Source organism: Bombus huntii, chromosome 17 (assembly GCF_024542735.1).
Source record: "Bombus huntii isolate Logan2020A chromosome 17, iyBomHunt1.1, whole genome shotgun sequence".
In the NCBI taxonomy this organism is placed as follows: Eukaryota; Metazoa; Arthropoda; class Insecta; order Hymenoptera; family Apidae; genus Bombus; species Bombus huntii.
The window spans coordinates 1947967-1961178 of NC_066254.1; the positions used below are offsets into that span (position 1 = coordinate 1947967).

The following is a 13212-nucleotide window of genomic DNA, read 5'->3' on the forward strand; positions in this document are numbered from 1 at the left end:
ATTCTGTACAGGGTGGTTGGTAACTGGTGGTACAAGCGGAAAGGGCGTGATTCTACGCGGAAAAAGAAGTCGAAAATATAGAATAAAAAATTTTTTTTTTTTAATTTTTTCATCGAGAAAACGATCTACAGTGAGATCCGTTATAACGTACCGCACGCGTACCGAGCGCAAATTCAAAGTCGATTTTCTCGAAAACAAAGCCACAAACGAAAAATTTTTATTCTATATTTTCGACTTCTTTTTTCGCATAGAATCACCCCCATTCCGCTTGTACAACCAGTTATCAACCACCCTGTATATAGAGATTTATGACTCGTATTTTACGAATAAAAACGTCTTCCTGATTTTTGCTTTCCACGGATACGTGACAGACCTCTTTTTAGGAGAAGATGGAAAGGGTACCTTTGCCTTAGACACATCATAATAAATGTTTTTCTTTTAGTAATTTCTTTCCTATTTTCCTTCTATTGCATCTCTGTTAATAGAAAATTTGTTTCATAACATTTATTTGGTATAGTATTATTAATGAATAGAAAAACATTTTTCTTATTTCTTTTCAACTATGGCGGTGATGCGTGGCATGAGTCGCGCGATAAAAATATTCATTCATAGACGTTATTGTTACCAATCTTTTTCCACAGAATTAAAATGTTTTCCTCAAAAATCCACTATTTTCACTAAAATACGTATTTTTTAAAATCTTTATGTACTTCCGCAGCTCATGTAAGACACGAAAATTTCTGGTTTTTTGGTTTAGGTCGCACTAGTTCTAAAAAGTGCGTTACGCTGATGGATAGGTCAATTTTACATGGCTCATTGCGCATCGCCATTTTGTTGAAAATAAATAAAAAAGGTTATATTTCTGTCCATTAGTTGTCATACAATAAATCCCGTAAAACAAATTTTCTATTGAATTCATATAATCAATAGAAATAAAAAATAGGAAAGAAATTGCTACAAAACGTAGAATTTTCATGTGTCCCAGGTATTCACCTCTTAAAATACGGTCTGCTGGTCTGCCAGGTGTTCGTGACAAGCAGAATCTTCTATTCGTGAAGTACGAGTCATAAAGTCATAAGCATTTATGCCCTCTTACTAACTTGTACTCAATGCTACAGGTAATTGATTGAAAAAACTAATTTGTTTATTGCCTGCCGGAGGGTACACGTGATTTCGGGTAACCACACACTATTATCTTAGAGGTTCTCCCAGCTTAAAATTCAATATAACGTTATTATTTTATTGTTATAATAAGTATAAGGATTGCTGGGTGCCACCTGTTACTTTTCGACGTTATATCGGAATAAAAATAAAGTTAAATACGTCTACGAATCATGTGTGCTTCTCTTTATCTCGCGAGTTTCTAAAATCATAATTATAGTGTTCTCATATTACCTATTATATTTTTTATCAATTGATTCTTCAGCGAGTTAACTTCTGAATCCAAATTACTGTATACTTTTTCGATGGAAAAGAACCAGCATTATTAAAGAATTCAAATAACAATTCTATAATATAAAACATAGTTGGTAAGTTAAATTAAATCATCATATTTCGTACTAGTAATATCAAAATTATTATAAACGAAATCTTCACACATTTTCAATTACAACATATTTGAACTGCTTTGTTAAGGCGTTATTATTTGAAATAAATAAATAATTATTTTAACAGTTGTTTTTAAGCCAGGTTTATGGTGCTGCAGTACCTGTTCTAACGGCGAGTGTTAGATTATATAGAGGCACTTTTATCATATTTCGGATCAGTTTCATTCATAGTCGGAAGAACTTCTAATTTCTGGAGTTAACGAAGAAGTCAGAGAGTTTCTCTGCGTCTCAATTACATTGACGCAGCACAAAGCGCTAATCTGGAGTTCGGACCCTATGCAAGTAACCTGTATCGATGCCTTGGGTTCTTTAGCTCGGATAACTATATATATTATATATTTCGCTCCTTTATCTTAAAGGCGGTGTTTTTATGAGCGTTGCTAATGTTTAGGAAAGCAAGTAATTCTTCATTGGTCAACGCTCTATCATTCTGTTACGAATAGGATTCTCGCCTATGTTATGTTAGACGCTGTACTTAGTATTACTCATTCAAACGTAGTAAAGTAAACGTCTAACCGCCTTTAAGGTAATTCGCATTCTGTCATTGCCCGGTCTCATCTATTTTATACCTACTATATCAATTCTACAGTCCTCTTTCCCTTCCTTATTGTAACTATTTTATAAATTGCGAATATCGGGCGGCTCGGCGTTCTTTATTTCTTCTTTCCTTAATTTTCTGAGTTTGAAAATTTTAATTCGAGAATCGACAGCAACAAAGGAGAATACTACGAACTACTGATCAACAGTCAATATCAAATCTCCAGAGTGAAGCGTAGAACGAGTTTTGAGGAAAGCTTTATTTCAACTTGGATAAGAATAACCGGATAGCGAGGTAAATTTTAACCTCAATCCTTCATTTAATCTTTCACGTTCTAAAGGAATTCAGAGGTATTTTTTTTATTAATACGTTGCTATAAAGTAAGTGTGTGTACATTTAAAATTAGATGTTATTTATAAGCAGTACTTTCGTAGAATTCTCGAAATGTATTGTAGGAAGATATATATCCTAATAGATGTATTATATATAAGGTGGATATATATATATATATATATATATATATATATATATATATATATATATATATATATATATATGTATATATGTATATGTATATATCTTATTTTGATGATGAAATAATATAGATATATATATCTATATATATATAATATATATTATATAATATAATATATTATATAATATAATATATATATATATATTATTTAGGTATATTATTTATTTAGATATATATTATTTATATATATATATATATTATTTCATCATCAAAATAAGACTAACAAATAAAAATGGCAAATTTACGATAGTTATACAATACAATAATAATATAATAATGAATAATATAATAATATAATAATATAATAACATAATAATTTAGGACATAGAGGATCAAGAAGTGAATCGAGATGCCTAATAAAAAGAAAACGCAAAATAAACCGAAAACTTTTTGCGACAGATGCCACCGGGTAGGACATCTCGCACGAGATTGTTTCACGCTTATGTGCGACTACTGTAAAAGAACAGGACATGATATGCTGGATTGTAGATCCTTTGAGAGAGATAAACAATACATAATAGATTCAGCTAAGCAGCGTTACAGAAAAAATTTTGCAAATGCTGCTCCACAACCCGAGGGCCAACCTGGTACCAGCAGCGAAATCAGTACAGAAATGTCAACCCTATCAACTGTAGGAGCTTACCGTGAATATTTAATATCTCCTTATAAAGATATTATCGAGATCTCAACCCCAGAATTGAAAGGTGAAAAAGCAAAGATGATGGTTTCTAAAAACTGTCCAATTACAATGATAAAAATAGGTACGTTAAAGGACGATGTGACTGCTGCTAAAGAAGTCCTCACTTTAGAGGATGTATTCGGTGCTCGGATTCAAACCATATGTTTAATATGCTTAAGTATACACGTAAATAACAAGACTATACTACATCCTTGTCGAGTAATTTCTGATGACTTTTACATAGAGACAGATGGCATATTCGGCTGCGATTTTATGGGCAGAGCAAAAATCAAGGATGGGAAACATGTAGAATTAGCTGGAGTACGAATACGATTCATCCCTAACCAACATGTACGCGGAGTACTAAGAGTTAATGAACTAGTGGATATTCCAAACGAGGACTCAGATTCAGAGACACTAACAGAATCAAGTAGCGAATTAAATTCTTAAATCAGGTATTTCTCTCGCGTTATAATTTACCAAATAATAATATTAGCCAAATGAGGCAGGTTATAGTCTCTAATAGCTGAATTTTTTAATTTTATATAGTAAATGACAATCTGTCAGAATTCTATTTTTAACGTTTTATTCTATGTTACTTATTCTGCTAAACTTATACCGTTTTCTGAAGAATTAATTAAAACATTCACTTTTATCTTATGACATACGGATATACTCGAGGAAAAATGAAGTTTATCATTTCTTTTGCAATATTTCGACTTTTCAAAACCATTATATAGATCACAACGGACGTGCAAGCACTTCGGATGCCATATTATTACAGCAGAATTGAATTTAATGAAATAATATTTAAAAATGTAATTCAATTATCCGTTCAATTATATATATCATAAGTTATACGCGAAAACCTAACATTATTGATATTTAACGGTATAATATTGATAGAAGTACGTCAATCTGATACATATTTCGATTTATGTAATATTTAAACCAGCGCAATTATCTATTATTTGCAAACACTGTGTGACATAAAATACAAGACTGTTATAATTACGACTGAAGGAAAACATATCATTTTAATAGCAAAATTCACAATATAGATTAATACACATCTAAATATAATTTAACGTTAGCAGATTTTCCTGAAAATACATATACAAATGTAAAATAATTTAAAAAAATCAGATGATGCATGATCAATTAGCAAACGCTTAACAGAGTTAAAAACATACATTTTTGAAAAAGATAGTACTGCCCATGCATAATGTTATTACATAGTAGTTTTACTTATTTAACTTATTATTATAAGGATAATAATAATTATCATTCATTCAGCGAAAAGGATGATATCGATAAGTAAACTGCGAACGTTTATGTACGAAAAATGTGTAAAATTGTAGATCAACGTAAAAAATATCTAAAGTAAGGTAGTCGTTACAATATTTTAGAAAGTAAATCAAATCTCTATTTAAATCTCAGGTATTTCTTAGTTGCATTTACAAACATATAAACATGCATAAACATTTGTAGTTTACAAATAATCAATAAACAGAACCCCCTATACCAATTATCCATATAGATTGAAAAAAGAAAAATGTTTGCATCAACATCTAATGTACAAGTATAATACGAACAATTTACCGATGTACACGAAATTCTTATCCCATTTATACTGTATTTTGCATTTGTATAGTATTATTCATCACGCGGTTTACGGAATTAAAGAAGAACAAAGAATTCGTAATGTAATCATCGAAAATTAATAATCAATACTAAACGAAAAACTGGTCCATTGTTACCACATTACTAATGTTTATTTGCAAAGTGTTTGGTTCCTACTCTTATCCGTAGAGCATAATATCATCAAGCAAAAAAAATTTGAAGTCTTTGTATACTTAGTGTCACATTTAAGTCAATTCATGTGAATAACGTTTAAGGCGTTAATAATATTGAAAATATTCCAGATTAAAGCATGTTTCTGTAAATGACTGAGATTTTGTACTTAAAAAAACATTTGTGGATAAGCTTTCGTTTCTTTTATGCCTCTTATTATTATTATTATCCACTGTAAGTTTGATAAGAATTAAATTTTCATTCAAAATGTGAATGAATTACTTATGATATTGGCAAATATGTGTAAGATCGTACATTTAATATCTAATAAATTTTTACATTCATTCACCAAGCTATTTTTTTTTTTTTATGTTATTTAAATTCTATTTTATGTGTTTATGCAGGCCGCACAAGAAAGCAGGGAAAATTTTTAGGAGCATATAGCACCCATCAAAACAAATAAAGAAATCTCAATGAACATAGGTACAAATGGTTTCATGGATTTATTAAAATCTTTTTTGCTCATTTTCATCATTACTACGAGCTCCTAAAGTTTTTCTTCAACCTTTTTGTGCACTCTGTATATATCAAAATTATAAGAAACTGTATAACACAGGGTGTCTCATCACAATAGGTCCACGTAAATATCTGCTAAACTATATATTATTCGAAAATGTGTTTCAAGTAAAACTTGCTTTAAACAATATATTTTACCTTGATGCAAGCATTTGACAGAAAACATTTATTAATAAACCTTATGATGATCTTATCTAGATGGGCGTACCTTGGAGGTTTCAATGTTACCTTTGCTTTTTCTTTTACCTACCCTGTCCAAACTATTCGAGAAGATGCTCACGAACCGACTCCTTCCAATTCTAGAGAACTTGAAAACACTCCCAGATCACCAATTCCGGTTCCGAAAACATCATTCTACAGTAGAGCAAATCCACCGCTTAACTCATACGATCAGCCAAACACTCGAAAAGAAAAAATATTGCTCAGCGGTTTTCCTAGACATCCAACAGGCATTCGATAAAGTATGGCATGAAGGGCTACTTTACAAACTTAAAAAGACCCTACCCCACCCCTACTACTCCATCCTAAAATCTTACCTAACCAATAGACAATTCATGGTTAAATACCTAGACGCCACTTCCGCAACATTCCCAATAGAAGCCGGCATACCCCAAGGTAGTGTCCTCGGACCCCTACTGTACTCCATCTACACTGCCGACCTACCTATATCAAACGATATAACAATAGCGACATTTGCAGACGACACAGCGCTATTAGCTTCCCACGCAGACCCGGTAATAGCCTCATCCACTCTCCAGCGAAGTCTCGACTTCATGGAAAAGTGGTTTCACAAATGGGGCTTCAAAATCAACGAAAAGAAATCCTCACATGTAACCTTCACGCTCCGAAAACAAACCTGCCCCCAGGTCACCATCAACAATGCAACAGTTCCTAGCAGGGACACAGTCCGATACCTGGGCATGACTCTGGACAGGAGACTAACGTGGAAGACACACATCTCAGATAAAAGGAAGCAACTAAAGGACAAACTAAAAAAACTCTATTGGCTCACGGGCCGACGCTCCAAACTAAATTTACAGAATAAAATTACCCTTTACAAGACCGTAATAAAACCGTTCACAGAGCCGTTGGAGACCCGTTTTTCTTCTTCTTCGCTAGTAAACAGCTCACAGACAGTTAGTAAATATGTTATATTTGCTAGATGATGTCTTTAATCAAGTTCGGAAAGGGGAAGGTTACGAATTCAGTATTTATTCTTTTTATATAAGGCCATCGATCATTCTGCCAAGGATAGTTTAATCAAAATGAAATCTTTTGCATTTTGTAAAGAACTGGAGTTTGTAAAGATTTTTGTATTTTATATATGTCGGGTCACGATTCGAATTTTGGGCGCGCGACGACTCTTCATGTGGACTAGCCATCGTTTCACAAAGCCGAGATTTTATTTACACGTATATACAGGTCTATCACTAAGCTTAACAAATAATAAGTACAACTAATAATAAGTCTAACAAACACTGAGCCTAACGAATAATACGATCTACGAATAATTAAATTAAATAATACTATTAGCAATGTTTGAGTTCAAACGAATCCACGGTCACCGGGATAACTCCTTACTAAGCGAAACTAACTTAGACGCAAATGCGATCGTTGAAAATGCTCGATGTATCACTCTCCAAGGCAATCGCAAGAATGCCAGCCTCGTGGAGATTTTTCTCCCTGTACGATTGCATTTTGTTTTCTATACCCGTTTGGAAGCATCGAGAAGGTTCCAAACGCCGTTGCTAGGCACACTCGTTGGAAGCATCGAGAAAGTTCCAAACGCCGTTGCTAGGCAGTTTCTGCCTGGAGTTTTGATTACTAATACAATGTATGTACCATTGCATCGGCACCTCCGAGGCAACATCACACGTGGCTCGGCCCGCTCTCGAGGCCGCATGCCGCCACAACCACATTTCTCGGAAAACACATACAACCACTCCAGACCTCCGTTAGATAAAACATCCATCCCGTGACCGTGGCTACGTTCAGCGACCGATTGTCACCTCGAACCCAATCTCGCTTATTACAAATCTTAAGCAATTACAACTATAATAAAATCTAGGCTAAGGTACTAGAGGATGTTCCCAAAATTTCCAAGGAAAGGCTTCGGCTTTCCTTCCATCTCCGACATATATATATATATATATATATATATATTTTTGATATATCATTTGATGCGTTTTTTAATTCTCTGCAAAAGTAGGTATTAAATACAAGGAAAGATAACGCTTTTATATTTATGTTTTACTGGTTTTCTATACACTCAATTTCATGAAATTAGTACTGAAATATCTTTCAAGCTCTACTGTGTAAAAAATATACAGTTCCATCCAAAAAAAAGATCACCTTGAGATACTGAAAAGTCCTCCACATGGACAAATCTTACAGTTGTCATAAGACATCCTCCTTGAAACAGAACAAGTTTTATTTGAAACACTTGTTCGAATAACATATAGTTTAGAAAATGAAATTCCTTGTATAATAAAGATCTTTCAGTAAAAAGAAACGATGAAGTTCTAGAAACGAGTCGAAGAATAAAGACTTAAATTATCTTATTCTAACATTTGTTTAATATCTAAAGAATTTCTTTTTTAATGAAAAATTGTTTAAACGAACTTGGAGAGGTATATCAGGATCCAGTTCAAAGGCCTGTATCTTCTCACTCCATGGAACCAACTTCTTTGTTTCGTTTTCGATGAAAAAATTAAATACGTTGCTGCCAGTAGGAAACTTAATAGTCTTAAATTCGTTTTGCCACCACTTATTGAACTCGTTTCGCCAATCGATCAATTGATCTTGAAAGGTCGCTGATCCGAACGCCCAAATACAGGCAAATGCAAAGTATAATTCGTACCTGTTTGTAGAAAGGCATTGAGGACATAGAAAATCATTTAAGAACGATAAGAAATGCGGTAAATTCCTCTATAGCACCCAAAAATTGGGATACGAGCCAGACGTTTATCGAGGGAGGAATCGATGCTAAGTATAGGTACGGTCCATCATTCTTACGAATTTTAAGAAAGGACAGCGTGAGTGAAAGTGAAAACGGCTTATTATAAAGAGAAAAAAAGCATATCGGCGAGATGATAATAATGCAACGATGAAACGTTTTTATTTTTCATTTTTGTTGAATAAAACGTATGCCGATGTAATTGTGAGGCTTTTCTGATTAAAGCAAGATCAGACACCATATAATTTGGAACATGTTTCCTTATTTAGTGACATTAACCTATTTTCTGTCTATTAAGTTTGTAATTTCTATTATGTAAATATGATTTAATTTAGGCGTGTGCGAATTTTACTCGGGATCGGGTTGCAATCCCAGAAGTTTGTAATGTTCGGATACCTGAAATTGTAATCGGATCAGGTTAGGTTATAACGCTCCCGTGCGATTTTCTCTTTTTTATTGCAGAAAAATGTGAAAATCATTTCGAATCTTAAAGTTAAAGTACAAAATCTGATTGTAAAATTGAGAAACAGAGTGATACTGATATGGTCACAAAGTTTCCTCAAGGGTCCCAATCTGAGCCGATTACAATTTCAGATTTTCAATTCGGGATCGGAGGTTCGATTCAGAACATAATTTTTCTGTTATCATGCACCTAAACACTGCTTAAGTGTACTAAAAAACAGTGACACACTGAAATTTCATTTAAATTGTTACAATAAATAGTTACAATTAGGTCAAGTACAAATTAACCTTAAACTTAGTTCAAGTACAAGTTAACCTTAAATTTTCTGGATCCGGACCCGAGATCATAATTTCGGTTACTCGCACAATCCTAAATTTAAATTACATCGTGTTTGGTCTTATTCCAATCAGAAAAATTTTACAAATATGTTAGTGAAAGTGTCGCGACAATTATGAGTATGTACTTTTAATTTTTCTTTAGAACTAAACTTAAACTTAACTAACCTCAATCTAGGAAAAACCCTACAAAATAATAATTGACAACATATTTAAAACTACAAGTGAAATTTACAATTGTGATACAAAAATTGAGAGGTTAGCGAGCCATAAGTTATATATGATATATAACATAAGTTATATATGATATACATATGACTATTAAGTTTCATTCTTTTAAATTATTTTTTATTTGTTATTTTTAGTTATTCGAATTTATTATCAACAAATATCAAATTAAATTTCCTTCTTAACTGTTTCCTGTTTACTTTCTGTTACTTAATTTGCGTTTATACAATTAGAATTCTTTGTGACACTTTTTTAATGATATTTCATCTTTTTAAATAGTCTTTATCAATATGTTGCAGCTTGAAAAAATCTATGATGGTCACTGAATTGTATGCTACTACCAATTTATTGTATTTAAAGGAACTGATCAAATGAATATATTCCGATTTTTGAATGAATTATTTTTTGAAATATGTCGAATCTTTCAAACGACGCCGCATATCTTTTTCTTCTATGTTGTAGTTGCTAAAAAAACGAATTCAACGATCTATAATGTAATGTCATTTTTGGTTGACTTTGAATATCAGAATGTAGCGAAAATTTATGGAAAGTAATAACTGCATCCCGCCCTCAGCAAGGTCTGTATCGATCCTAAGATCGACTCAAGTTCTCCACAAATCGTTTCGTTATGAAATTCGAGGTCAACTGAAGGTCATTTTCGTAGGTTGCTAAATTCGTCTTTCTAGAGGCTACAACAGTAAGCAATAAAAAAATATACGTTATTATTAAAAAAAACTGAAGGTTACATTGATATCTCAGAAAATATAATTCATCAAAAAGTTCAAAACATATTCATCTGATTAATTCCCTTGAATACAATAAATTTCATTTGAAATATTTATTGATAATGTCGATAGATAACGAGTTCTTTTAAGGGTATATAAATTTTAGTACTGTTTAGGTCTTATTTATACCATTCCTTTGGGCAATCCGGTGTTACATTTTCCTTAATCAGAAAATAGTCCAGTAATTTACAAAGCATTTCCACGTGACATATTTCTGGTAATGGCGTAATTTTTTTAAACCTAGATTTTGTCATTTCTACAAGGGATGGTACATATTTATCGAACAGAATGGTTAAGTTCGCTCTCTCAGCTGGATCTCTTGTTTCTATCCAGCTGGTTGCAAATCTAATCAAATAATAATAATAATAATGGTAATTCATTAATTAATAACAATTATATAACATACATGTATGTATAACACATACAACATATATTATATAACATAACTTTATAATAAAAAATTGAAAATATTTGTCAAGTTCAGTGTGCTATAATTTAGTTAAGAGAACTTATACGAACTACAAAAGTAAATAAATGTTTACTTACGGATACCACCCAATATCTTGTGGATTTATATAAAGAATTCCTGCCCTAGAAACAGTAGCTGGCGTTGCTGTCCTGAAATTTATTTTCCAATCTTACTTAACTCTTGTACGATAAGAAATATTCACACATATAAATAATACATAAAATATTAAAATATGTTAATATAGAAATACAGCATTTCTACATGTATTAGAACAAACACTATAACCAAAGACAATAAACAAACATATTGGGTATGTATATCTATACAGTATGTCCTGTTTCATTGGGAACGCTCATTGGAAAAATAGGAATGATACGAAAAAATGTCTGACATGAAGTTGTGTAGTATCAGCGATGACACACCGTACTTTTATCAATTTGAATTTAAAATTGATTGCATGGAACTGACTGTTTTGGAAACATAAAAAAAGCTCATAAAGCTCGTGTCTCGATAGTCGAAACGATGGTGCAAAAAGCAGGAATTTGTAGTGTTTTAAAAACTGATTGTCAGCTACAGGAATCTATAATCAGAAATAAAGGTACCCATTTACAATTGTTTTCATTTCAATTTCAACTCGATATCGTATAACTTTTGTTCGAAATATTTTTTCATATCATTCGCATTTTTCTAGATATTTGAACATTTTCAGCTAAACAGGACATACTGTTTATGTCATATAATAAATAATCATATTGCAATACGTAAATATTGAATGTGCTTTAGCTTCCGCTTGTAATTTGAGGAGAACAGTCACAGGAGATTAGTCTATTTTCCAATCTCCTGAAAATGTTCCCAGCAATACGACATCGTTTACAGTAAAAATGTTGCGTCGATGACTGATGAGAAGATCGATAAGAAGTCTAAGTTCTAGCAAATTTGTGCTCGCAAACTAAAAATCGATTGCCACTCAATTGGTACTTAAAAACTGATTTACGATCGAGATTTGTGATCTCAATACTAATAGAATTCTGAAGAAATAACCATTATCGTAAATATGCAGAAAAGGGGACCTCGACTCCAATTTTGTTGAATTTCGGATATATTGTAGAAGGGAGAGTCTCGAGTAACATACGCTTCTTTCGACGCGTAGAACGATCGTGTTCAAAAGTTATGACAAAAAGAAAATGGTATTTGTTAGATTATGCTTATGCTCTGAATATAAGTAATTAAAAACGAAATTTCATATGCATTTGTATAGAATTGAGATCCTAATAGTGGTAACCAATGATTAGGTTAGGTTCGATTCCATGATCCACACCATCCAACTTAACATAACTTTTGAGGCCCTCGGACAAAGTGTATGTTATTTAGTCTCTGCCTCTCTACAACATATCTTAAGATCAAAATCGTTGGAGTTGAGGCTTCCTTTTGTGGTTAATCAGTTATAATACTTACGATGATAGCTATAGTCATTAGACAAAAAAATTACCAATGATAAAATGCTGCATATTACCTAAGATTTGAAATTTCGAAGAGAAGCCTCATGTGTTCTGTTAAAGCGATTCTTTCGTTGCTAGCCAAAGTTAACACTTTGTTGTCATCCATGACAGTGTTTAATGACTCGATCCACATCGGATCTATATCGCCGTCAAAAATGATCCATTTTGGATCATTTCCTGTCATGTTTGCCTGATCTCTCATTATCACGGAGAACAATCTGATTGATCAAGATAATTACTTATTAAATATTTCATATAATATGTTAACGATTAAAAGATGACAAAACTATGTATGATATAATTCATAGCGAGAAAATTGAATGTATTTACTATATATAAAATCATGTATATTAAATTAAAGTTTTCTAAATGTTAGTAAAACAGCTCTGTTCACAGGTATTAAGCCACTTTCAGAAAGTACTTGTGTGTGTCGTATGTGTAAGTATGACTTTTTAAAAGTTAAAAGAGTAAAAAAGGTTTGAAAGTTGTTGAAACTATTAACAATTATTATTTAGTTTGAAACTTATATAAAGGTAGGCAGAAATTATAGAATCTTATGATACATAAAGAATTTATATACAGGTATCCTTCGTATAACACGATAGTTAGGTTTCGAAAAATGCCGTAGTATGCGAAACAAAGAACTGATATAAAAGTGGAGGTTAGGTTCCAATAGTTAATAAGTATAGCAATATTACTGTGGTAAATAAGTATACTTAATAATACTTTTTAACGGTTTTTCGATATC

At 32.1% G+C, this 13212-nt stretch overlaps 2 protein-coding genes across 2 annotated transcripts; one reads left to right on the forward strand and one right to left on the reverse strand.

Annotated features, from left to right (window-relative positions):
- The first annotated feature begins 544 nt into the window (after positions 1-544).
- Positions 545-5505, forward strand: LOC126874995 (uncharacterized). The gene is made up of 2 exons (XM_050637605.1): positions 545-2439; positions 3002-5505. The coding sequence occupies exon 2, from the start codon at positions 3030-3032 to the stop codon at positions 3807-3809; it is 780 nt and encodes a 259-aa protein (XP_050493562.1). The 5' UTR covers positions 545-2439; positions 3002-3029; the 3' UTR covers positions 3810-5505.
- A 1549-nt stretch (positions 5506-7054) lies between these two features.
- On the reverse strand, positions 7055-12670 carry LOC126875007 (dynein beta chain, ciliary-like). The gene is made up of 3 exons (XM_050637628.1): positions 12479-12670; positions 11043-11114; positions 7055-10841 (listed from the first exon to the last, which is right to left on the reverse strand). Exons 1-3 carry the CDS (start codon positions 12664-12666, stop codon positions 10616-10618), a joined length of 486 nt encoding a protein of 161 aa, XP_050493585.1. The 5' UTR covers positions 12667-12670; the 3' UTR covers positions 7055-10615.
- Between the last annotated feature and the right edge of the window lie 542 nt (positions 12671-13212).